General features: G+C 46.2%; 2 protein-coding genes and 1 pseudogene across 6 annotated transcripts in view; 1 reads left to right on the top strand and 2 right to left on the bottom strand.

Annotated features, from left to right (window-relative positions):
* Positions 1-10010: 10010 nt before the first annotated feature.
* On the bottom strand, positions 10011-17532 carry NOLC1 (nucleolar and coiled-body phosphoprotein 1). Of its 3 annotated transcripts, none has more exons than XM_007470391.1 (13): positions 17413-17532; positions 15224-15279; positions 14970-15127; positions 14745-14875; positions 14181-14346; positions 12703-12824; positions 12424-12568; positions 11980-12108; positions 11601-11711; positions 10900-11508; positions 10610-10716; positions 10344-10436; positions 10011-10169 (listed from the first exon to the last, which is right to left on the bottom strand). In XM_007470391.1, the coding sequence occupies exons 1-13, from the start codon at positions 17530-17532 to the stop codon at positions 10011-10013; spliced, it is 2106 nt and encodes a 701-aa protein (XP_007470453.1). The 3 variants fall into 3 exon arrangements, with proteins under 3 accessions (XP_007470453.1, XP_007470452.1, XP_007470454.1); XM_007470390.1 differs by having other exon boundaries at positions 12652-12824; positions 14970-15109; XM_007470392.1 differs by having other exon boundaries at positions 14970-15109.
* LOC103074673 (ubiquitin-40S ribosomal protein S27a-like) lies at positions 12911-13684 on the top strand (annotated as a pseudogene).
* Positions 17533-19105: 1573 nt separating the features above from the next.
* PPRC1 (PPARG related coactivator 1) overlaps positions 19106-22865 on the bottom strand; it is a 14595-nt gene continuing 10835 nt past the window's right edge. Inside the window, exons 9-14 of one of the 3 annotated variants that reach the window (XM_007470387.1) lie at positions 21732-22455; positions 20609-20758; positions 20432-20498; positions 20187-20308; positions 19792-19943; positions 19106-19506 (exon numbers count right to left, since the gene is read on the bottom strand). In XM_007470387.1, coding sequence (XP_007470449.1) covers positions 19403-19506; positions 19792-19943; positions 20187-20308; positions 20432-20498; positions 20609-20758; positions 21732-22455 — 1319 coding nt within the window. In that variant the 3' untranslated portion in view covers positions 19106-19402. The remainder of the gene's footprint in view (positions 19507-19791; positions 19944-20186; positions 20309-20431; positions 20499-20608; positions 20759-21731; positions 22456-22865) is intronic. The other 2 variants (XM_007470388.1, XM_007470389.1) reach the window with 2 other exon arrangements.

Below are 22865 nucleotides of genomic sequence, written 5' to 3'. Positions count from 1 at the left end.
GCTCTCTTTCATCCAAAAAAAAAAAAAGATACAATAAAGAAAGTAAGGCAAGACAGAACTGGAGAAAATATCTATACAGCATAAAACCAACAAAGGAATTGTATCCAAAATATATAAAAAACTCCCACAAATCAATAAGAGAAAAACAGAAAACCCAACAGAAAAATGGATGAAAGACTTAAGTAGACACCTTCAGAAAAGGAACTCCAAACAGTCACTAAATATATGAAAAGGTGTTCAACCTCATTAGTAGTCAGGGAAATTCAAATTAAAACCACAATAAGATATCATTCCACACCCAGAAGACTGGAGAAAATTTTGATTTGACGTGACTTACTAGTGCTGGAGAGACTATGGAACAAAGGGAACTCTCTTGAGCTGCTGATGGGAATGTAAATTAGTAAATACCTTTGGAAAATTGGCATTATATGGAAGATTGAAGATGCACTTACCCTATGACCAGCACTTTCCCTTCTAGGTTTAAATTCAGGGAACACTTGCACATGTACACCAATAGATACAAGAGTGTTCACAGCAGCATCACAACTTGAATGCCTGTTAATAAGTGAATTAGTAAAGAAATGGAAGTATACAGTGAACTACAACACATCAGAGAAATAAGCAAGTCATAGGAGGATACAGTGTGGTACAATTTATATAAAGTTTAAAAACAAGACTATGTATTCCTTAGGGATATATATATATATATATATAAAAGGCCCCTCTGTGCCAGGCATTAACCCTTTATTTGTTGGATTATGGAACAGTTCAAGGGAGGTGGTGTGTGTGTCTTAGGAAGAGGTCAAGGATTTGGAAATGAGAGGAGATATTCAGAGGGTACAGGCCAGCAACTATTTCCCAACCAGTATTAATATATTTCAATATTTTAACAATTGGTACTTATTAATGTTAATACTGGCTTAACATTCAGCCTTAACATACATAGAGGGAATTTAACTGTGCTGGCAACATTCTGCTTATTAGGCTGAGAGACGGATATGCAATTTTTCAATAAATTATTCTTTATACCTCTTTACATTTCTTAAATATTAACTAATACATTTTAATTTCACTTAAAATATATGTCACAGTTTACAATAGTAAAAATAAGACGCTTTGCACGGCTTGCAGGATCTCACTTCCCCGACCAGGGACTGAACCTGGGCCATGGCAGTGAAAACCCAGAATTCTAACCACTAGGCAACTAGGGAACTCCCAAGACACAGTTTAAAATTTAAGAATATTATTAATTGCATCATGTTAGTGAGGAGTTATGTGCTTTGTACTCATTCGTCAAGTTGAGATCTAGCTTGAAAACAGAATTTGAGCTCCAGTTTAAGTTAGGTTTTTTTTTAAGCACTTTATTTCTTCCTAATCACAAAAATTCTAACTCACAAGAATAAGGCATCTGGAAAGACAGCAAGTGTTGAGTGGCTGTCAGATGATTCTCTCTGGTTAAATTAGACTCAGAAATTATAGACTAATTTATCAACGATGAAAGACTACTTTGGGACTTCCCTGGTGGCGCAGTGGTTAAGAATCCGCCTGCCAATGAAGGAGACATGGGTTCGAGCCCTGGTCCAGGAAGATCCCACATGCTGTGGAGCAACTAAGCCCATGCGCCATAACTACTGAGCCTATGCTCCAGAGTCTGCGAGCCACAACTACAGAGCCCGTGTGCCACAACTACAGAAGCCGGCACGCCTAGAGCCCATGCTCCGCAACAAGAGAAGCCACTGCAATGAGAAGTCTGCACACCGCAATGAAGAGCAGCCATCGCTTGCCGCAACTAGAGAAAGCCAGTGCACAGCAACGAAGACCCAACACAGCCAAAGATAAATAAATAAATAAATAATTTTTTTTTAAAAAAAGGAAAGACTACTTTGAGTTCCTTAGTATGTTGATGAGCATATCCTAAATTCTAAGGTTGAATATTTCAGTTTGGGAGATGAAAAACAAATGAGTAACTGGAAGAGTGTTTTTTTATGCTCTGGTACAGCATTTGACTACAGTTTTCAAATCCCCAAAAAAGAAAAGGTCATCAATTTCTTATCCTTGAGTGAAGCAAATCATTAAGTGCTATGAAAGTGTCAATCTCGTGGCAATAGAGACCTAATCACCAATTTGATCTTCTTCTTCGTTTCTGTGCGAGGGCTTTCTCTAGTTGTGGCAAGTGGGGGCCACTCTTCATTGTGGTGCGCGGGCCTCTCACCGTTGTGGCCTCTCCCGTTGCGGTGCACAGGCTCCAGGCGTGCAGGCTCAGCGGCCACGGCTCACGAGCCCAGCTGCTCCGCGGCACGTGGGATCCTCCCGGACCGGGGCACGAACCCGTGTGCCCTGCATCGGCAGGCGGACTCTCGACCACTGTGCCACGAGGGAAGCCCCCATTTTTTAAAATTGAAGAATAGTTGATTTACAATGCTGGGTTTAATTTATGCTGTACAGCAAAGTGACTCAGCTATACATATATATATTCTTTTTCATTCTGGTTTATCACAGGCTATTGAATATAGTTCCCTGTGCTATACAGTACAAAGTTGTTGTTTATCCATCCTGTATATACTAGTTTGCATCTGCTAATCCCAAGATCCCAATCCTTCCCTCCCCTACCCGCTCTCCCCCTTGGCAACCACAAGTCTGTTCTCTATGTCTGTGAGTCTGTTTCTGTTTCACAGGTATGTTCGTGTTGTGTTTTAGATTCCACATATAAGTGATATCATATGGTATTTTTCTTTCTGACTTACCTTGCTTAGTATGATCATCTCTAGGTCCACCCATGTTGCTGAAAATAGCATTATTTCATCCTTTTATATGGCTGAGTAGTATTCCACTGTATATATACACCACATCTTTATCCATTCATCTATTGATGGACACTTAGGTTGCTTCCATGTCTTGGCTATTGTAAATAGTGCTATGAACACTGGGGTACATTGTATCTTTTTTTTTTTTTTTTTTTTTTTTTTTTTTTGCCACATGCACACAGCATGTGGGATCTTAGTTCCCCAACCAGGGATCGAACCTGCGTCCCCTACAATGGAAGCGCGGAGTCTTAACCACTGCACCCCCAGGGAAGTCCTGTTTTTGAATTAGAATTTTCTCTGCATATATGCCCAGGAATGGGATTGCTGGATCACATGGTAACTCTACTTTTAGTTTTTTAAGGAACCTCCCTACTGTTTTCCATAGTGGCTGTACCAATTTACATTCCCACCAATAGTGTATGAGGGTTCCATTTTCTCCACACCCTCTCCAGCATTTATTATTTGTATGAGTCACTCTTAATGCCTTACTCTTCCTCACTGCTCCCCTACCTCCACTCCACCAATCAAGTTCTAGTTTTTTTCCTAAATATTTCTCAAATCTATCCACCTCTCTCCATCTTCTCTATCTTGGCACCACTTTAATGCAGGTCACCAAAATGATCTCTCTCCTGGCCTACTGTAGTAGCCTAACTGGTCTCAAAATATCCGCTCCAAATCCCTTCAGTCTATTCTCATGCTAACCACATTTGGCTTTTCAACATGCAAATCTGTCACCAGCCTTTAACACATTCAGTGATACTGATGGGATATTTAATGTTAGTTGATTACTGTCTGTATTGGTAATTCTTTTATATATTTGAAATTTTCCCTAATAAAAAAAATGATACCCACACATACACTCACTGTTATGGACTGAATGTTTGTGTTCCTCTGCCCCCCAGAATTTATATGTTGAAGCCCTAACTCCCAACATGATGGTAACAGTAAGCAGGGCCTTTGGGAGGTAATTAGGTTTAGATGAGGTAATGGGGGTACAGCCCCATGATAGGATTAGTGTCCTTGTAAAAAAGAGACCAGAGGGGGGCTTCCCTGGTGGCGCAGTGGTTGAGAGTCCGCCTGCCGATGCAGAGGACACGGGTTCGTGCCCCGATCCGGGAAGATCCCACACGCCGCGGAGCTGCTGGGCCCGTGAGCCATGGCCGCTGAGCCTGCGCGTCTGGAGCCTGTTCTCCACGACAGGAGAGGCCACAGCAGTGAGAGGCCCACGTACAAAAAAAAAAAAAAAAAAAAAAAAAAAAAAGAGACCAGAGAGCTTACTCTGTCTCTCCCTGCCATGTGAGGACATAGCAAGAAGCCATCTGAAAGCCAGGAAGAGAGTTCTCACCAGGAACCAAACAGGCCTGCATCTTGATCTTGGACTTCCCAGCCTCAAGAACTATGAGAAACACATTTCTGTTGTTTTAAGGCACCCAGGCTATGGTATTTTGCTATGGTAGCCCCAGATGACTAAGACACGCACACACTCTTCAACAGCTTCCCATTGCCTTCAGAATAAAACCTTAAACACGCCTTACAAGGCTCTACATGCCCCAGTCCCTGCCTCCCTCTCAAGCCTCATCTTATACTGCTCTCCTCCTTCCTCTGCCTTTCAGCTGCACAGACCCCTTGTGGGGTCTCCATCATGTGCCCTCTCACCAAATGGCCTTTGCACATGCTGTCTTCTCACTGAAAAAAACACATAGCCCTGCTCATCTTGCACCACTGAGACAGGCTGGGACCTGGGACCCTTTACTGGAGTGCTTGCACCTAGACAAGCAACAGAATACCAAGAAACTATAAGGGACTATGAACAATAAGATACTAAAAAACGACAAACCAACTGCCACTTCTGAGGAGCCAGGAGCAAAAGCAGGGTACTCTGCAAGATCCCAGCACCGCTAAGCGGTTGGGCAGACCACCTAAGCCACTCCTTCAGCCTAACCCACCCATCCGCCCCCACCCTCATACCGCTTAAGGAACAAGCCCACCCTCCTCAGAGAGCGAGCAAAGGAACCCATTACTTGTTTTCCCTCCTTTGTGCTACAGCGTGAGTCCCAATAAAGCCTTGCCTGAATACCTCGTATGGTCTCTTATCAACTTCTACTGATTAAAGAGTCCAAGGACCCAAGTCAGTAACATCAACACCTTCACCTAATTAACTCTCACCTTCAAGTCTGGGCTGAAACATCACTTCCTCAGTGAAGACATCTATTACCACAGTGACCCTATGTCCTGACTTGCCTGGGAAAGTCTCAATCCACACCTGTTCCTCTCAGCCTAATTATCAATCTCTCTCCCTTCATTCTCAAAAACATCCCAGTTTAGGGACTTCCCTGGTTGTCCAGTGGTTAAGACTTCGCCTTCCAATGCAGGGGGTGCAGGTTGGATCCCTGATCAGGGAGCTAAGATCCCACATGCCTCAAGGCCATAAAATCAAAACATAAAACAGAAGCAATATTGTAACAAACTCAGTAAAGACTTTAAAAATGGTCCACATCAAAAAAAAAAAATCTTAAAAAAAAAAAAAAGCACCCCAGTTTAGATGATAAATTACATGGCTACCCAGTCCATGAGGAAGTCTCACCACTATGTGGGCTACTTTCCCCTGTCACATGTGCTCACAGCTCTTTGTACCTTGCCCTCATTGTACTGAAGTTTATATTTATACACTTATTTGTGTGGATTAATATCTTTGCCCCTCATTAGACTGGGTAAACTTTGGTTGCTGGGACTGTGTCTGGCTTTTTGTTCATTCATGATTTTGTCCTCAACATCTCTCACAAATTATGTGCCTGGTATATAGTAAGCACTCATTTACTGAATGAATCTCTGTGTCTGACAGGCTAATTTATTGAAATACTCTGTACCCTACCTACCCTCCAATACACTTTGAAGATGGAAGCCTGGCAATATGTTCTCCTCAATCCTGCTGGGAGAGGAGGGGAGACAGAGGAGAGAGCACCAGGGCCTCTGAGCTCCCAGGCATAGGAAGGACACAGGTCTGCAGTTTCCATAAGCAGTGGGACCTGTGGCTGGCCCCCCTTATGGGAGCTCCAGTGCCCTGTTGGACCTGAGGGGAAAGTTGGGAGTTCCACATGAACATCAGGGTTCCTCTATGAGCCATGTTGCCTGTTGCTGGTTTTCAGGTAACAGATGACCTCTCATAGATGACAGACTCTCCTCTCCACTCTCCAGAACCAAGGGTCCTCAAATGAGGGCCTATGTCTTATTCATCTCTGTATCCAGAGGCTCATAGCAGGGGCTCCGAATTTGTTGAATGTTAAGTTGGATAACACAATGCCAAGCTTCAACTATAGAGTCCAGCTCCTTGCATTGTGCAAGGGCCCCACCTACTGGCCTCTTCAGTAATTGCAGACAGCTTAAGCCAGCTTTGCATGAGGCAGGGGTTGAGAACTCAGTTGTCAGTAGGGGCTTTGCTTTCCCTGCAGCTGTATTTAGTGCCAGGAGCACTGCATTGGACTAGCAATCCCCTAACACACTCAGGAGAACAAAATAAAGTATTAACTCCTCACTTGGGTACAAAAGGCCATTGCAACTGAATCCTCAGACAGTATTATCCTGCCCTTACTTACCACACATCCTCCACCTGATCCATCCTAAAGGCTCTCTTCTCCCACTGGGAACATCTCCTCTTCCTTTCATGGTATGTGCCTTCTTCCCTGGCAGCTGCTACTCTCCTCAGAATACTGGGCCAAGGTCAGTCTTTTGTTGCTGTCCCCTTGGGGATGCTACTCTGGCCCTTGGTGACAGGACTCAGCATGGTGTACAGAACTGTTCCCATCTCTGACTTCCCCTATTAGACACTGAGCTCTCAGGGAGTTCTATGGCTGGTACATAGTAGGCATTCAAACACTCTTAGTATTTCAGAGCCCCCAGATACTAAGGTTGAGACACCATGATCTAGTTAATATCCACCTAACAGGGTTGGGTGGTAGTGAGGATATAACCTGTGAAACATAAAGCCACAAAAGGATATTGGAAAGTCTCCCGCTTTGTGTCCATATGAGGTACACTGCAGATGGGCATGAGCCATCATGTATGTGATTCACTTAACGTGTGGATTTCAGCAACACTGCCAGAACCCATCAGCATAGGTAGGAATTCAGGTCCCTGAAACTAAACAATGAAATGGATAAATTAAATGTGGTATATACATACAATGGAATATCATGCAGCCTTGAAAAAGGAGATCCTGCCACATGTTACAACATGAGTAAACCTTGAGGACATTATGCTAAGTGAAATAAGCCAGTCACAAAAGGACAAATGCAGTCTGATTCCACTCATATGAAATATCTAAAGTAGTCAAAATCATAGCAGTCTGTTGCACAACAATGTCAGTACTAACACTAATGAACTATACACTTAAAAGTGGTTAAGATGGCAACTTTAATGTGTTTTTTACCACAATTTTTAGAAAACTGAGCATTTTCATTTATCCAAGTGGCAAAGATCAATTTTTTTAAGTGTTGGCAAGAGGGCAAGCAAAGAGGTACTTTCATAAAGTGTTGTTGGAACTACAAGTTGGTACAATGGTTTTGGAGAGCAATGATGAACAAACGTTAAATGTACACATCCTCTGACCCAACAATCACTCTTAGACTATTTCCTATAAAAATACCCACACAAATACTCAGTCTCACATATAAAATATCCACTACGGCACTATTTATAATAACAAAACACTAAAACAACCTGAACAGCTACCAATAAGGTACTACTTAAAATATTTTATGCTACTTCCATGCAATGGGGTCATTAAAAATGAGCTCCAAACTTATGAAACACTGCATATAGCAAGCTACTCCATATGTGTGAGGAGAAAGGGGAGAGGATGCATGTAGTAGTACACACAGAGAAACTCTCTGGAAAGAGACAAAAGAATCAAGTCCCAGAAAATGGGGATAAAACGGAAATTTAATTTTTACTTTATACTATTAGATTTAACAAGTACATTTGAAAATGAAAGCATAAGGGGAGGAAAGAAAAATTACCAACTCATTTCTTTTCAAATGCTCTTAGATTAGTGGTTTTCAGCTCTGGTTGCTCTTTAGAATCACCTAGGAGCTTTAAAAAATCTTAACTCCCAGAATCCACCAGAGAGCACCAGGATCTGACTCAACCGATCAGCAGATGGGTCCCTGGGTATCAGTGTTTTCAAAAGATCCCCAGATAATTCTAATTTTCAGCCAGTGTTGTGAAATCACTGATTTAGGCCAGGGTTTTGCAAACTGTAAAACACCAGATAGTAAACATTATATCCTTTGTGGTCACATAAAGTCTGTCACGTTTTTTTTTTTAAAACCCTTTAAAAAATGTAAAAGCATTCTTAGCTCCTGAGCAACACAAAAACAAGCCATGGACTGGATCTGGCCCATGGGCCATTTTGCCAATCCCCAAGTTAGACTATGCACAGGCTGGTCTATTGCCTGGACACGGCACCATGAGACAAGGTATCATGAGATAAGGAATAGTCAAGAAGGCTCCACAGTGAACTCACAGGTCTGGGCCCCAGCCCTCCAACTGGCACCCAAGTTATTCTGTTCTGAGTGGAGGTGGGAGAGCTTTGGAGTCACATTAATAAAACTCCCAAGATACATTATAAACCAGCCAGCTTATTACTTTTTAGTAAGATGTAGAACTTTTACCATGCAGACTGAATACGTATGTCAGCGTGAAGAGCACATTTTCTTCCTAGAGGCAGTGACACAGAAAACCAGGTTATCTGTGGAACCCAAACAAGGGGAAGCTAACCTTAAGTTACACCTCATCCATAAAGCTAGGGCACACTTTCCCAACACAGGGACAGACCAGCCCCAGAGAACTTGGAGAGCTCGTCGACTTTCCTCCCTATCTTACTCTGGCTGAGCACTGCCAACAGTCATCTCCTATAGCTTTATGATCAGCCTGCTTGGCCTAAGAGTCGTATCTCTGCTCTTTTATCTTTTATCTTTTTTACTGTTACCTCCACTGTTACTGAGAGTCAAGGTTCTGAAGGGGGCACATCAGTTGCTCCCGTGCACCAACTACAAGACACAATAATCCTGTTAGGATGTTCTCCCAACACCAATCTAACTCAAGTATTACCAGATAAAATGCTGTGTAACGATTCTTCTCATCCTCCATTTACAGGTTACCTATAAATTCACTTGAATAATATAACCTAATTCCTACTGAAGATTAAGGTTTTTAATTATACGTTTTCTTCTTTCACTTTCTTGATCAGTGATTCCCAACCATGTAGGAGTTAATGAAACCAAGAAACTAATTTTGTGTCACCACTGCTACCAAGACAGAAATACCAAGTGATATGTGCTTTTCAGATTAAATTAACGCTATTTTGTTCTCTAAAATGTAAAAAAAATAAGATGTAGCCCTCAATTTAGTATTCGACACTCTTAAAGGTCAAGCCAATCAAAAACTGTCTTTGAACAATAAAAAAGTTTATGCTTTCAAATTAAAAAACACATATTGCAAACATTATGTAATAATAAAATTATAGCAAACGAAATATTCAGACTGACCCCACGGCATTCACACCACACCAGAATTTTGCCTGAAATACAACAGTAAATTTTATCCCCCAAAGTAGGTAAGTCCATGCTGGCTGAAAACTTCAGTCCTAGACCCCACGAATGAGGTACATAGTTCATGCTTAACAGATACATACATTAACCATTCTTAGCCACCCCTCACCAGGGCCCTGAGGGGTAGGAAGGATGAAATGTGGACACAAGCACTCCCATAGACAGAAATCTCCAATTATAAAAATTCATAATGTGACCTTTACCACATCTTGGAAAATAGCTAAGATTTTAATCTGTGAACCCACCTCTGAAAACCACAACAAAAATCGATAAGAAATGATCTAATGTAAAATATACAAATTTCTCAGTATGAGAACTTCCACAAAACAGGGAGAATGACAACTAAAACAATTTTTCTTAAAAAAGAACACTCCCCTTAACCTTGTCCTTGCTACCCAACACTCAAAAACAAATCTGTACAAAACCACAAACACAGAAAAGGACCTTAGAGGATGTTACGACGCAAAGCCTTCAGACCTAATCTAAACTGCTCTCCTCACTGAGACCCTCCCCCAATAGAGCTGAGGGTTCCCAGGTCCACTGGGGAAAGTGAGTGGTCTCAGATCATCACCCCTGCTGTGTTACAGATGGTCCACAGTCACTCGCTGTCAAACTTAACAGAATTGACTTGGACAGAGATGGAGCCTCCCCGGTAACTGCCCCGCTTCTTCTTGGTTTTCTCGTGCCGGAAGGATTTGCCTTTGGTGAACTTCAGAACTTGATTGGCTCGCTCCCCCCAGTCTCCGGTTGCACCCCGCTGGTAAGTAGAGACAGGTGGTTAGCACACAGAAGGACAACGCCAGGGCCCTGTCAGTTTCTTCTCCCTGCTCCAGGCAACCCGAACCCAGAGAACCTCCTACCAACCAGAACCAAAAGCTACCCTCTCTCACCCCACCCCCTCAAGAATGGTGAAGACCCTCTCTCTCCTCACCTTGGCGTCAAAGGAATTGTCTGCCACTCGAGCATCCACCTCAATCTCCTCTTCCCTGATTCTTCGGAATGGGGAGGATCCCCTTCGTTCTCCCTGGAGAAGAATGAAGTAGGAAATTCAGGATGGAGTGGTCATGTAACAGGAAGGCCCTCCTGAGCTACACCCACAGCACGTATGCCAGGCCAGGCCAAGAGCTGTCAAGGTGCTTTGCAATTTTTCTTTCTACTCTAAACGCTAGCTCCTGAGAGGAAAATAAGGCAACTTACTTTCTTCCTTTTAGGAAACGTGTTGGGGGTCTGGGGCTTTTTCTTCTTGGCTGGAGGAGTCTCTGCCTCCTTAGCAGCCTCATTCTGCTTCCGCTTCTTTCCTGAACCTACAAAACAAAAGGCCAGACTCAGGAGACCAGTTTCCTGTCCCTCCTCCCAGGGTCCCACACTGAGGGCCTCCAACTAACTGGAAGCCAGTCATGGGCCTCGGCTCCCTATCCCACCCCCAAGAGTAGAGCCCATCCTGATCTGGGGGACAAACCCAGGAGGCAGGTTCTTTGGATACAGACCTGGCATAGCAACTGCCACTGCTGCCTTTTTCTTGCCCCCCTCCTCCTCGTTGCCGTCCTTGTCTGCTTTTCCATTCTGGACAGTCAGTGCAGAGGTGCCATTGGCCTTGGCGGTTTGTGGTCTTGGGGTGCCCTTGGCCTTGGGCTTCTCCTCTTCCTCCTGCTCACTGGAGTCCTCAGAGGAAGAAGTGCTGCTGCTCTCGGCCTTTGCTTTCTTCACAGAGGCTGGTTTGGAAGGGGCTACAGTTCCCCCTGCCTTCTGTGGCTTCTTTTTGGCTGGGGGTTTAGGCGTCTTCTCTTCCTTGTCCTCCTCGCTGCTGGAGCTGTCTGACTCAGAGCTGCTGTCCCCACCACCCTGAGAGGCCTGCCTGGCAGGCAGAGACGGAGCTGCGGTGGCCGTCACCTTGGCCTTAGGGCTGGCTACAGCCTTCGTCTTCTCGTCCTCACTGGAACTGCTCTCCTCCTCGCTGGAGGTGCTATCAGCCTTTCTGGTCAGAGGCTTCTGGCCAGCGGCTGCAGGCTGCTTGGGAGTGGCAGCTGGCTTACCTGAGGAATTCTTGGTGGTACTGGCTGGCTTAGCAGGAGCTTCATCCTCGGAACTGTCAGAGTCTAGACAGAGAGAATGGAGTGAATATCTCCCCAAATCAGACTGAGGGGAGCCCTTGGAGCTCCCACTGCCCTGAGGGCCTCCTATGCCTTACCTGAGCTGTCTGAAGAGCTCTCTGCTGCCTTCTTTGCTGGAGCTGGTTTAGTAGTTGCTTTGGAGATGACTGCCTTAGCTGGGGGTCTCTTTTCTTCCTCAGAACTTGAATCTGGAGAGAACCTATGGCATTAGGCTGGGTCCAGAGTCCCAATCCAACCAGGGGCAACGAAAAGAAGGATGCAAGGAGTTCCCTGGTGGCCTAGTGGTCAGGATTACAGGCTTTCAGTGCTGTGGCCGGGGTTCAATCCCTGGTGAGGGAACTGAGATCCCAAAAGCCACGCGGCACAGCCAAAAAAAAAAAGCAGAAGGGACAGAACCATTTCCCTCCCTACTCCTCATACACTCTCCAGACCCAGTCACCACAGGTGATGACTCACCAGACTCGTCGCTGCTGTCCTCACTGCTCTCCACAGGCTGCTGCTTCTCTGCAGCTTTCTTGGGAGCCTGAATTCCCAGGGACTTCTTGGGTGGGGGAACAGAAGGCGGGGGAACTGAACTATAGGGACCTGTTTAAAAGGGACAGTGTGGTGGTTTTAAAATATGTACACAAATTCTTTGATACTGCTTCCTTCTAGAAATGGAGCTTAATTCCCTATCCCTTGAGGGTGGGCTAGGATTAGTGACTCATTTCTAACAAATAGACTACGGCAGAGATGATGGCATGCCATTTCTGAATCTAGATTATAAAAGGCAACGTGGCTTTCTCCTTCTCTGGGAGAAGCTGGCTGACACATGCCAAGGTCCACGTGGTGACTGCAGAGGTCCTCCTGCCATTGGGCCCTGGTCACAGACGTCCAGCTTGACTCCCCGTGTCCAGTCACCTGGTTTTTTCTTCATGGGTTTTTTCTTCTGCTCTTCCTCCTCCTCCTCCTCACTGGAGGAGTCCTCACTGCTGGAACTCTTTTGGGCAGGAGCGGCAGCTGCTTTCACTGGGGCCTTGGCCACAGCTTGCTTTTTAGGTACAGTCTGCATCACACAGAGAAAATCAATTACCACAGGGAAATACTGACCCAACCAATCCTGCCATGCAATGGAGACCCCCAAATTACCTCCCCATCCCCAGTCCCTTCCTTCCTGCTAGAAACTAAGGCCCATTTTACCTTCTTAGATACGGCTGCTGCCTTCCGCTCCTCTGAGTCATCATCACTGCTGCTGCTGCTACTGCTGCTGCTGCTGTTACTACCAGCTGCTTTGCCATTGACTACTTTAGGTGCTGGACGAGCTGGTGTACCTAAGAAAAAAGAAATAATGCAAGCGAGTACGAGGACAGCTTTCGGATTCACCACGGGCAGTGGCGCCGCCGCCAAGATGCAGATTTTCATGAAGACCCTGACAGGGAAGACCATCACTCTCAAGGTTGAACCTTCAGATACAATAGAAAATGTAAAGGCCAAGATCCAAGATAAAGAAGGAATCCCTCCTGACCAGCAAAGACTGATCTTTGCTGGCAAGCAACTGGAGGATGGCCATACTTTGTCTGACTACAACATTCAAAAGGAGTCCACGGGCTTCCCTGGTGGTGCATTGATTAAGAATCCGCCTGCCAATGCAGGGGACACGGGTTCGAGCTCTGGTCCAGGAAGATCCCACATGCTGCAGAGCAACTAAGCCCGTGTGCCACAACTATGTGTCCGCTCACCTAGAGCCTGTGCTCCGCAACAAGAGAAGCCACTGCAATGAGAAACCGGCACAACACAACGAAGAGTAGCCCCCACTCGCTGCAACTAGAGAAAGCCCGTACACAGCAACGGAGACCCAACTCAACGAAAAATAAACTAAATAAATTAAAAAAAAAAAAAAAAAGAGTCCTTTCTTCATCTGTGTGGAGACTTCGTGGTGGTACTAAGAAAAGGAAGAAGTCTTACACTGCTCCCAAGAAGAACAAGGCATAAGAGAAAGAAGGCTAAGCTGGCTGTCCTGAAATACTGTAAGGTGGATTAAAATGGCAAAATCAGTTGCCTGCGTCAGGAGTGCCCTTCAGATGAATGCGGTGCTGGAGTTTCCACGGCCAGCCACTTTGACAGACACTATTGTGGCAAATGTTGTCTGATCTATTGTTTCAAGAAACCAAAAGACAAATAATCGTATACTGGTTAATAAAAGACATGAACTAATGAACAACAATAAAAAAGGAATATCAAGACATTAAAAGGCCATAAACACCTCCTTCCTATTAGCACGGAACTTAGGACTCTGTCAATTCTCTTGCCTCTGGAGGAAGCATGAAGGAGAATGCTGTGGTTTACTACATCAAAGGATGAATTTCTTGCCCAATTTCAGGAATAAACCTGTCTTCCAAAAAATGATATGATGCAAAATTATTTGAATATGCCCTCTGAAGTCTTTAAAACATGTTTTCCCACACTGCAGACTATTTCTGTAGTTACTAGTCCCTAACTATAAAACTTTTTACTTACTAGGAAAATGTTTCTTTTTTTTTTTTAAAAAAAGACACCAGTCAATACCTCTAGTTCAACAACCAGTGCCATTTCACTCCTGTGCTGAATTAAGGAATTTTCACATCAGCCCCCAGGGCAACCTGGTCCCCAGTCCAGCCTCCTAGGAACATAAACAATACCTGGTTTGGCTAGGGCTTTAGCCTGAGCTTTAGCTGCCATGGGTGTTGTCTTTGGCTTCTGGTTCTTTGGCACCTCATCCTCTGAGCTTGAGTCAGAATCAGAATCAGAGCTCTTGGCCTTCTTAGGAGGAGCTTTGACTATCTTGGCTTGGGGCTTAACTCCCTTCTGTGACAAAACACACAACCAGGAGAATCAGCAAGAGTTTCAGGGCACCCAAAGCACATCCTAAGGTAGAAAGCTTCCTAGGTGCCCTTTTTTAGGCCTTGTCGCTGCCATTCCCTGTCTAGAGTTCCCTGTACCTGTCCATAAAACATATTCTCTTACTCTTGGAGTCCCTGACAGTATCCCAGAGAAACCCAATACTGCCAGGGAAGCAGAACGGGTTGATTTTCCTCTAGATTCAGGGCTCAACTTCAACCTCACATAATCCTTCCCAAACCTCATACTTCTACAACCTCCCTGAAAAACCATGTAATCACCTGTTGTATACCTAACACCATCAAGCTAAAAGCCAAGATTTTAGTTTCTTCTTTCCAATCCCTTTCCTTCTCAAAGTTGCAAACCTGGACAGGCTTTTTCTTTTTGTCCTCCTCCTCATCATCACTGGATTCTTCACTGCTGCTGCTGCTCTCTGATGCCTTGACTGCAGCCTTTCCAGGATGCTGAAGCAGACTGGCCCGCTTGGCAGGTACAGCTGAACAAAAGTACAGGTCCCAGTAAGAACCAGACATTTAGCAGACAGGCTCCAAATCCTTTTCCTGGAACCACAACTCCCTGCTGGGTCTTACCAGCTTTCTTAGCGGGAGGCCCTTGGGCTTTTTCCTCCTCACTGCTGTCCTCACTGCTGTCACTGGATGAAGTCTTCTTCTTAGCCTTCTTAGTCACTGGTCCATTTGCCTGTAACTTCCGCTTTGGGGCCTTGGTGGACCTGTTGAGGTAGATTAGGCTAACTCCTGGGGAGTCAGGACCTTCCCAAACCAAAGAACACAGCCCAGGCTACTTGGGGGGAGAAAACAGCCACACTAGCACAGAGAAGACTTACTTGAGCCAGAAACTATAGATGTCCAAGAGGGAAGAGGCGTTGGCATCCTGCTGGGTCTGTAAGAGAAAAGAGAGAGAGCAGGGTAAGAAAGTTTTAATTTGATATAAATGTTACATCTCTATAAGACTTCTCCTACTTGCAAAAATTAGGAGAAAAATATTCTATTTATGTATTTCCCAGTTTTTGGTATCAAAAACTTGGGCTATCCCTGTAGTCTCTGGCACCATCTATCTATTCCCCCACCTGTCAATCCTATTTATCAAAGCCTTTTAAAAAGGTACATTCCCTTTACTCTAGCAGTGTACTAACTAAGAATTTATCCTTACCCACGAAACAAACATCTACACAGGAGGATGTTTGCGGCAACGTGGTTTATAATTCCAAATCACTGGAAACCATCCACCAAGAGAAGATTAGTAAAAATTTATGTTACATATTCAGTACATAATTGCATTCAGCTATTACACTGATTATAGATTATAAGTTGGTGTCCAAAAAAATGGCAAGGCGTTACAGTATATACAAAAATACTGGCTCAAAGTTAGATGAGTAGATGTGAAACTCACCTCTGCAAATTATTAATGTGTGACCCCGAGCAAATCACTTAATCTGGGACTTCCCTGGTGGCGCAGTGGTTAAGAATCCACCTGCCAATGCATGGGACATGGGTTCGAGCCCTGGTCCAGGAAGATCCCACATGCCGCGAAGCAACTAAACTCGTGTGCCACAACTACTGAACCTGTGCTCTAGAGCCCTTGAGCCACAACTACTAAGCCTGCGTGCTACCACAACTACTGAAGCCCATGCACCTAGAGCCCGTGCTCCACAAGAGAAGCGACCGCAATGAGAAGCCCGCACACCGCAACAAAGACCCAATGCAGCCAAAAATAAATAAATAAATAAAAATTAAAAGAAAAATCATTTAATCTTTCTGAGACTGTTTCCTTCCCTATAAGATAGATGACACTACATATCTTATTAACTTGTTGAAAAGATAAGAAATAATGCATATAAGGGGCTTAGCATCTGGAAATAGCATCTTGCCCTTAGTAAACCTTCCACAGAGATTAGTTTTTGTCACATAAAAAAGATTTCTGATTCTGAAAGGCCCAATTCCATCCAGCCCACTCTCTGCAGCCTCCCTAACAGTCAAAACAGTTCCAATATGAAAGCAGCTGTATCAGATCACATGGCAGGCTGCCCCAGCTTAAGGCAGCCCTTTCTGAGGCCGATCTGACTCTCAACTTGCATAGCCTGATTCTACCACAAAGAACAAGCCTACCTTCTTGGTCAAAGACTAAGACCGCTAAGGACTACCATACCACTCCACTCTACCCTCAAAGTGTTTTCTCATGCAGTCATGTCTGCTTTCCTTGAGATGTAGATTCCAAACCTTTCACATTCCTGGTCATCTTCCTTTTACTTCTTTTTAGAACATCCTAAGGTATGATAACTAAGATAACAGCTTTCACTCACTGATGCTTCCTGAGCACCAGGCATATACTTTGTATAGGTACATATCATGTTACTCACAAAAATCCTATAAAGTGGATGATGACATCCCCATAGAAGTAGAAACAGATTCAGGGACGTTAAGCAAGCTGCCTAGATCATACATTTCAAAAGTGGCAGAGGATGTTCCCAAACCTAGACTTGTCTGATGCCAGAAATCAAAGATTCAAGCCAACAGCTATGCCTGCTTCTCTACTCGTTCATTTTCTTCTTTAATAACAAAAATTCCAGCCTTCATTATTTCTAAAGCAATTTTACTTATCTTTTGAGTCCCGGGTAAATTCGATTGAGAGTTAAGTTCAAGTCACGCTCGGCATCAGCCAACATAAAGCCCAAAGAACGAACCAGGAGCCTCCAATGCCTGCGGTGGGGCACGACGCTGCCGCCTCGCCGCACTCCGCCAGCCACGTGACCTAGGCCACGAGGTTCCCACGCGGCCACCGCCGCCCCACTCACCAGAAAAAAAGCAACAAAGCTCAGCGCCATGTAGTAAGACATCGTGGAAGAGACGCCGAGACTCCAGGCTTTCCGGCCACCGCCGAGTGCTAGGCACAAAGGCCTGGCAGACACTGGGCTGGCGAACCCCACAGACCTCCCTACCTGCAAACCTAAGAATGTCAGGGCCTGGAGCCCTGTGGTCATCCCACCCCAGCCCATGAATCATGCCCGGGACTCACAGCGCCTGTTGCCTTGGCGAACTTGTTGGCCACGTCCGAGAGCTGGTTATCGCGCAGAAAGCCGAGCACGAGGGGATACAGGTCGCTGGGAACCACGCGGCGCAAACCGGCGTCCGCCATCCTCTCGGCAATACGCGTCACTACCGTTGCCGACGCACGCGACTCAGGAACCCGGAAGAGGAGGGGTAGGGGCGGACCCGCGTGACGCCATCGCGCCGCGCGGGGCACGGCGGAAGGGGCGGGCGCACTCCGCAGAGCAGCCCCGCCCACACCTCGGAAACAGGGTAAAGCCGAAATCTACTAACGCTTTCCGGTCCCGCGACTGTCGCCATCTTGGTAAGGGTGGAGCCCGCCAGTCTGCTTTGTGAAGGCGGAACCCTGACGTCAGGGGCCACGCCCTCAACCGCGGCGGGAAAACTTCGGATTTCCCGCGCCCTGCCTTTTTGATGGAGCCACCTTTTCTCAGTGCTGCGGTTACCCGCGCCCCTGGCATCTGGATGCCAGAGTAATGAGTGGGCTGGCGGGCCCGAGCTGATCTTGAATTCCTCTAAACTTGGTCACATGATCTCCCAACCTACCCTATTCGCGCTGCCCGTGGACTCCCACTCTTCATCTTCACTGCCTCCAACACCCTGGGAGGCCCTTTCTCAAGATAACCACCCCAAACTCTGCACTCCCATCTCCATTACAGAGGACGCTTCATATTATCTGTGGTAGTGGTGAGACGTTGACCTTCAAAACTGCCCCTACCTCAATCATGACTTGCCCATGAGACAACCCTTTACTCTTACATAACACAGCCTTAGGTCAGCTCCATGAAGGGAAAAAGGGGTTGTGCACCAAACCTGAGTGACAGCAGCAATCTCTTCAAACCTATAATCCTGAAAATAACCCTTCTACCTCCTGGGGCACAGCCCACACTATGAACCCTCCCTGTGAAAAAACTAGAAAACCCCTCAACTGCCTCTCCTTTTGTCATGAGTACTCAAATTTATCAATCAATGCACAGGCCTGCCAAGTTAATTCCAAGTTCTATCTTGTCAGTTCATATTAGCAAACAGCAATCCCTTCAGTCCTATGCACTACCCCTTGACTATTTTCCCACCATGCCCCTCAGGGAGGTAAGGATCCACTTTCTCAAGGGACACACCTCTCCTTTGCCTTTCTCAGGCATTCCCCTGTCCTTGGTATAATTCCTACATCTCCCTGTTCCCCAAAGGTCTATCCACCTGCATGCATTCTTTAAACATCTGAGAACCTGCTGAATGCCAAGCATAGTGCTCAAGCTATTATGGTCCACATACACACAAGCCTCGGTTTCAAAAACCATTATTTGCAACAGTGTGAGCATCCTCTGGGTCCTTGATATTAAAATTCCTTCCTGGACCAGTAGCACCATCTTTGTTGGAAATGCAGAATCTCAGGCCCCATCCCAGAAGTCAGAATCTGCATTTTTAAAAGATCTCCAGATGATTCAACTGCCTTTTTAAAGTTTGAGAGGTACACTCCTAGATGACTGATTTCACTGACAACACTCTTGAGGAGCAGTTTCAAGTGGTCAGGATTCTACACCTGACCAAAGAGGGGTCCTAGGAATTAAATGGAGGTAAGCATGTCCCTGTTGTGTTCAGAGAGGGAAAGTGACTTGTCTGGCACTACCACCATAGAACGAAGCACAACAGCACTTGGCAGTTCCCTCTAGTTCATGTTTATTAGTCTGCATAGTGACTTTGATTTTCCAAACACTGGGGGAACCCCTCAACCCCATCCATCTTACATAGGAATGCAAGTTAATGTGTTTCAATGCCTATTATAAAAAACAAATACCACTTTTAAAAAATCTGATTTAACACATTTTTATTTCACTTTTTTCCATTTCTTTATAAAACAGTCATCTCCTCACTAGCAGCTGTCTCCCCTAGACTGGGGGAGGGAATGGAGGAGGTTGGGCACCTCCAAAGAAAAGGGGGTGGGGGGGAAGGGCCCAGGGTTACCTCCTGAGGTTCTTCTGGGCCTGTTTCAACAATGTGTCAAAGTCAAGAGAATCAAATTTGCTCTTTACAGGAGCAGGGTCAAAGTCTTCCCGGTTGGAGTCTATAAAGGTAGAGAGAGATAAACATCAAGGTCTCTGAGTATACCTCCCAACCACAGCATCCTCAAATGGCCAGCTACCTCTCATGGCTATAATAGATGGAGCTAAAATCACCTGGATATTAAGTCAAAAGACAAGTGAGCACCCATTTCTCCTCTCATCCCACCCCTTAGGCTCTTCACGCGTCAGAGAAAGACAAGTCTGCCTAGCTAGCGCCCCTCTCAAAAGGCTGGGAACCTTCTGAGGGAGGAGATGATACCAAAGGCTCAGGGCCTCCCTCCACTCACCAAGATCAGAATAGCTTCTCTTGCAGAACTGCCTGCGGCCCCCAAAGCAGAGATCAAAGGGCTGTTCGTCTGCTTGCCTCAGCTTGTGGCCACTCTCAATGGCTGCAAATGCCTCCTCGGCATAGCGATAAGTGACGAAGCCATAGTTGTCACTGGTGGGGAGGGTGAGACAGAGGCTGACATGGCTATTTGGGCACATGCCATAGAGAAGAGACAGCTCGCCAGGGTACAGTAATGGACTGGGGTGGTTCTTCTCATTCCCCAAATTGCCAGCCCTCTAACTGTAAAAATGAAGGTGCCTATATTGCCTAGCACACCAGAGCAAGGGGGAGAGACAAAGAAGCATCAAGACAGATAATGAGACAGGACATCCTGACCTTAGGGCCCAACCTCACCCTTGGACACGGAAGTGGATGGTGCACTCCTCGATCTCTCCGAAAACGGAGAACCTCTGCTTCAGCTCTGACCTAGTCATGCGACCAGGTATCTTCCCAATGAAGACCACTCTTCTCTCTTCCTATGTTAGGTCAAGGAAAAGTGACACACTATGAGCCAAGGCCATAGCTGCAGACGGCTCTCTGAGCTCATGTCATGGCTCAGGGACAAGCCCTCTCCTCCCAGGACCTGCTCCTCTACTCACTATTGCACGCTCCTTCTGCAGAACTCTCTGCCTTTGGTAATGGTCGTGTGAACGATAAGAACTGTACCTGACAAGAGAAGAAGGTGCCATCAGTGCCCGAGACATTACGCAGCTCAAGTCTCAGAACTCTTAGGCACCTGCACCCCTGATGCACCGACTCCCTGAAAACATGCTCACCGCCTCCTCCTGTCACTTCTCCGGCGAGGAGATGGAGAGCGGGACCGACTTCGGGAACTAGATGATGAGGATGAGGAAGACGAGGAGGAAGATGAGGAGGAGGAAGAGGAAGAGCATCTTCGGGAACGTCCAGAGGAACTGCAACTGGACCTGGAGAACAAAGGGGCACACAGGAATGCTGGGAGCAGTGCAGGTATATTCCACTTACCTCACCTTGGCCCCAGCCCTGCCTCCCTGTCAGGAAGCTCAGGACCAAAGAAAGGCAAAGCAGAGCAGAGGAGATCTAGAACTCTTCACAGATGACCAAACTGAGAACCTCATGAACTTTAGATGTTCTAGAGTATTTGGGCACAGATAATATTTATTTTCAATTATGCAATTAAAAATAGAAAAATATTTAACAAATCAGAAAGAATAAAAATAAATGGAGACTCGGAGATAAAAGGCTGGGCCCTAGGTCTTACAATTAGCTGCGGGTGGGAAGGGGGGCAGGCCTGGGTCTCTGGGATCCTGCTCCCCTCATATGTCTCATAGAAGTACTATGAACACGGCATTTAGGGGATGCGCTAGACCTGTAGTAGGGGACATTTCTGAAGATAAGCTTCACCATCAAAAACCAAGATTTCTTCATTGATTAAGTGGAAAAATTTGGGTCTATTACTGAGAAAAAGGTACTGCCAGAAAATAGCTGAGGCCACAGTGACACTCAAAGGAACTGTCCCAGACTGTTTCCTCAACAGATGATTAAAGGAAGGACTGTTTGCCATTAACAACCCACTAGACCACCATCCCACATACTACCGGGAAAATAGCAGAAATAAGGACTGATACAGTATGCAAAGGAATCAACGTGGTCAAGATCAAACCCTAATTGTCTCCCCAAGGCAGGTCTCCAGGAAGGAGGAGACCTCAGAGATATCCCAATCTCCAACAGGGGATAGAAGCTATCTTCTCAGAGCTTGCCGCCTTCGAATCCAGTAAAGGGGGAGAAGACAAAAGCCAAAGACAGAAATAGAAGCCTTACTGCCTGAAAGTATCAAACTCAATGTGCTAAAGCTTTCAGAGTAAACCAGAGAAGAGAACTTCCAAAGTGGACAGAACCTAACAGGCCGTCAGAGCTCACCTTCGCCACCTCTTGTGTGGGGGGGAGAGGGACCGGGACCGGGACCGGGATGAGGAAGACGACGATGAGGATGAGGAAGAAGATGCTTCGCTGGTCCGGTTGGACCCAGAGCTGACAGAACGGCTGCTGCGGCCACGGCGGCCTTGCCAGCCCCGGCTTGGGGGGCTGGCTGACCTGCAGGCTTTTCGATAACAGCGCATTGACTGCTGCTTGGCTGAGGGATCAGGGAGAGTCCTAGTGTTCATGTCATTCCGGCAGGGTGAGGCCTCAGGGGACAGTAAGGTGGACGGGGCAAGGCAAGGGGCTGGGGGATCTGCCTGATCATTGCTAGTCCTGTGATCAAGTGGCTTCTGGGAGGCAGCTGTGCATGGGGGCAGCGGGGTGGCTGGGCCCAGGGACAAGACACGTTTGATGGTGATATCCTGATGGCGTTTGACATTCCATCGGGAGCCCACCTCTGGAATGACTAGGGCAGGCGTCTTTTTTGGGGGGGTCCTGCTCCGGACACAATAGTCATGGTCCCCAGAGCCCACATGGACTGGACTAGGGCCATGGACCCCTTCTTGGAGGCAGGCTGCAGCTGGATGTTTGGCCTCTGTAACTCCTTCAGGCTTCAGGGTTCCCTCCTGGGCGGTGGACTTAGGAGATTTGGCTTTGGCCAGCAGTGAGACAGCAGCCAGGGGCTTCCATAACTGATGGGGAGGGGTAGCTGGAGGGGTGAGCCCTGTGAGGGGAGGGAGGATGGAGATAGCAGGATGAGATCCGATTCTACACCTCTAAACACTGTGAATATAGGCTCCAGGGATCCCCACTTCATCCCACAGAGTATACTAACAATGATCAACAGCCCAACTTCTCCCACTGTTACAACTGCTCCTTCCCGAGTTCCCCATCTTGGAGACCAGCAGTAGAAACCCAACCAGCTACGGTCCTCCTGAACTGTTCAACTTCTCACTGCCCAAACCTAGCTGGTGGCCAGGTCCTGTCTGTCTTACCTCTTCATTCTTAGACTCACCCCCTGCCCTCAGAACTGCCTGACTTCTGGGCTGCATCTTGCCTGAACTCATGTAATCGTCTCCTAATAACCTCCTACCTCGGGCATCACACCTGTCCACCTGTCTTCTACATTCCTGC

This window comes from Lipotes vexillifer, unplaced genomic scaffold, assembly GCF_000442215.2.
Source record: "Lipotes vexillifer unplaced genomic scaffold, Lipotes_vexillifer_v1.1 scaffold916, whole genome shotgun sequence".
NCBI lineage: Eukaryota > Metazoa > Chordata > Mammalia > Artiodactyla > Lipotidae > Lipotes > Lipotes vexillifer.
This window is presented reverse-complemented; position numbering and strand designations above follow the sequence as displayed.

Excerpts from the sequence above, each read along its gene's own strand:
- NOLC1 (XM_007470390.1), bottom strand. The coding sequence starts at position 17,532 with ATGGCGGACGCCGGTTTGCGCCGCGTGGTTCCCAGCGACCTGTATCCC. Across the intron at positions 12,825-14,180 it reads TAAAGCCCTAGCCAAACCAG|CTCGTCCAGCACCTAAAGTA; the intron begins GTATTGTTTATG and ends TAGGTACACCAG. Across the intron at positions 10,437-10,609 it reads CGTTTCCTAAAAGGAAGAAA|GGAGAACGAAGGGGATCCTC; the intron begins GTAAGTTGCCTT and ends ATTCTTCTCCAG.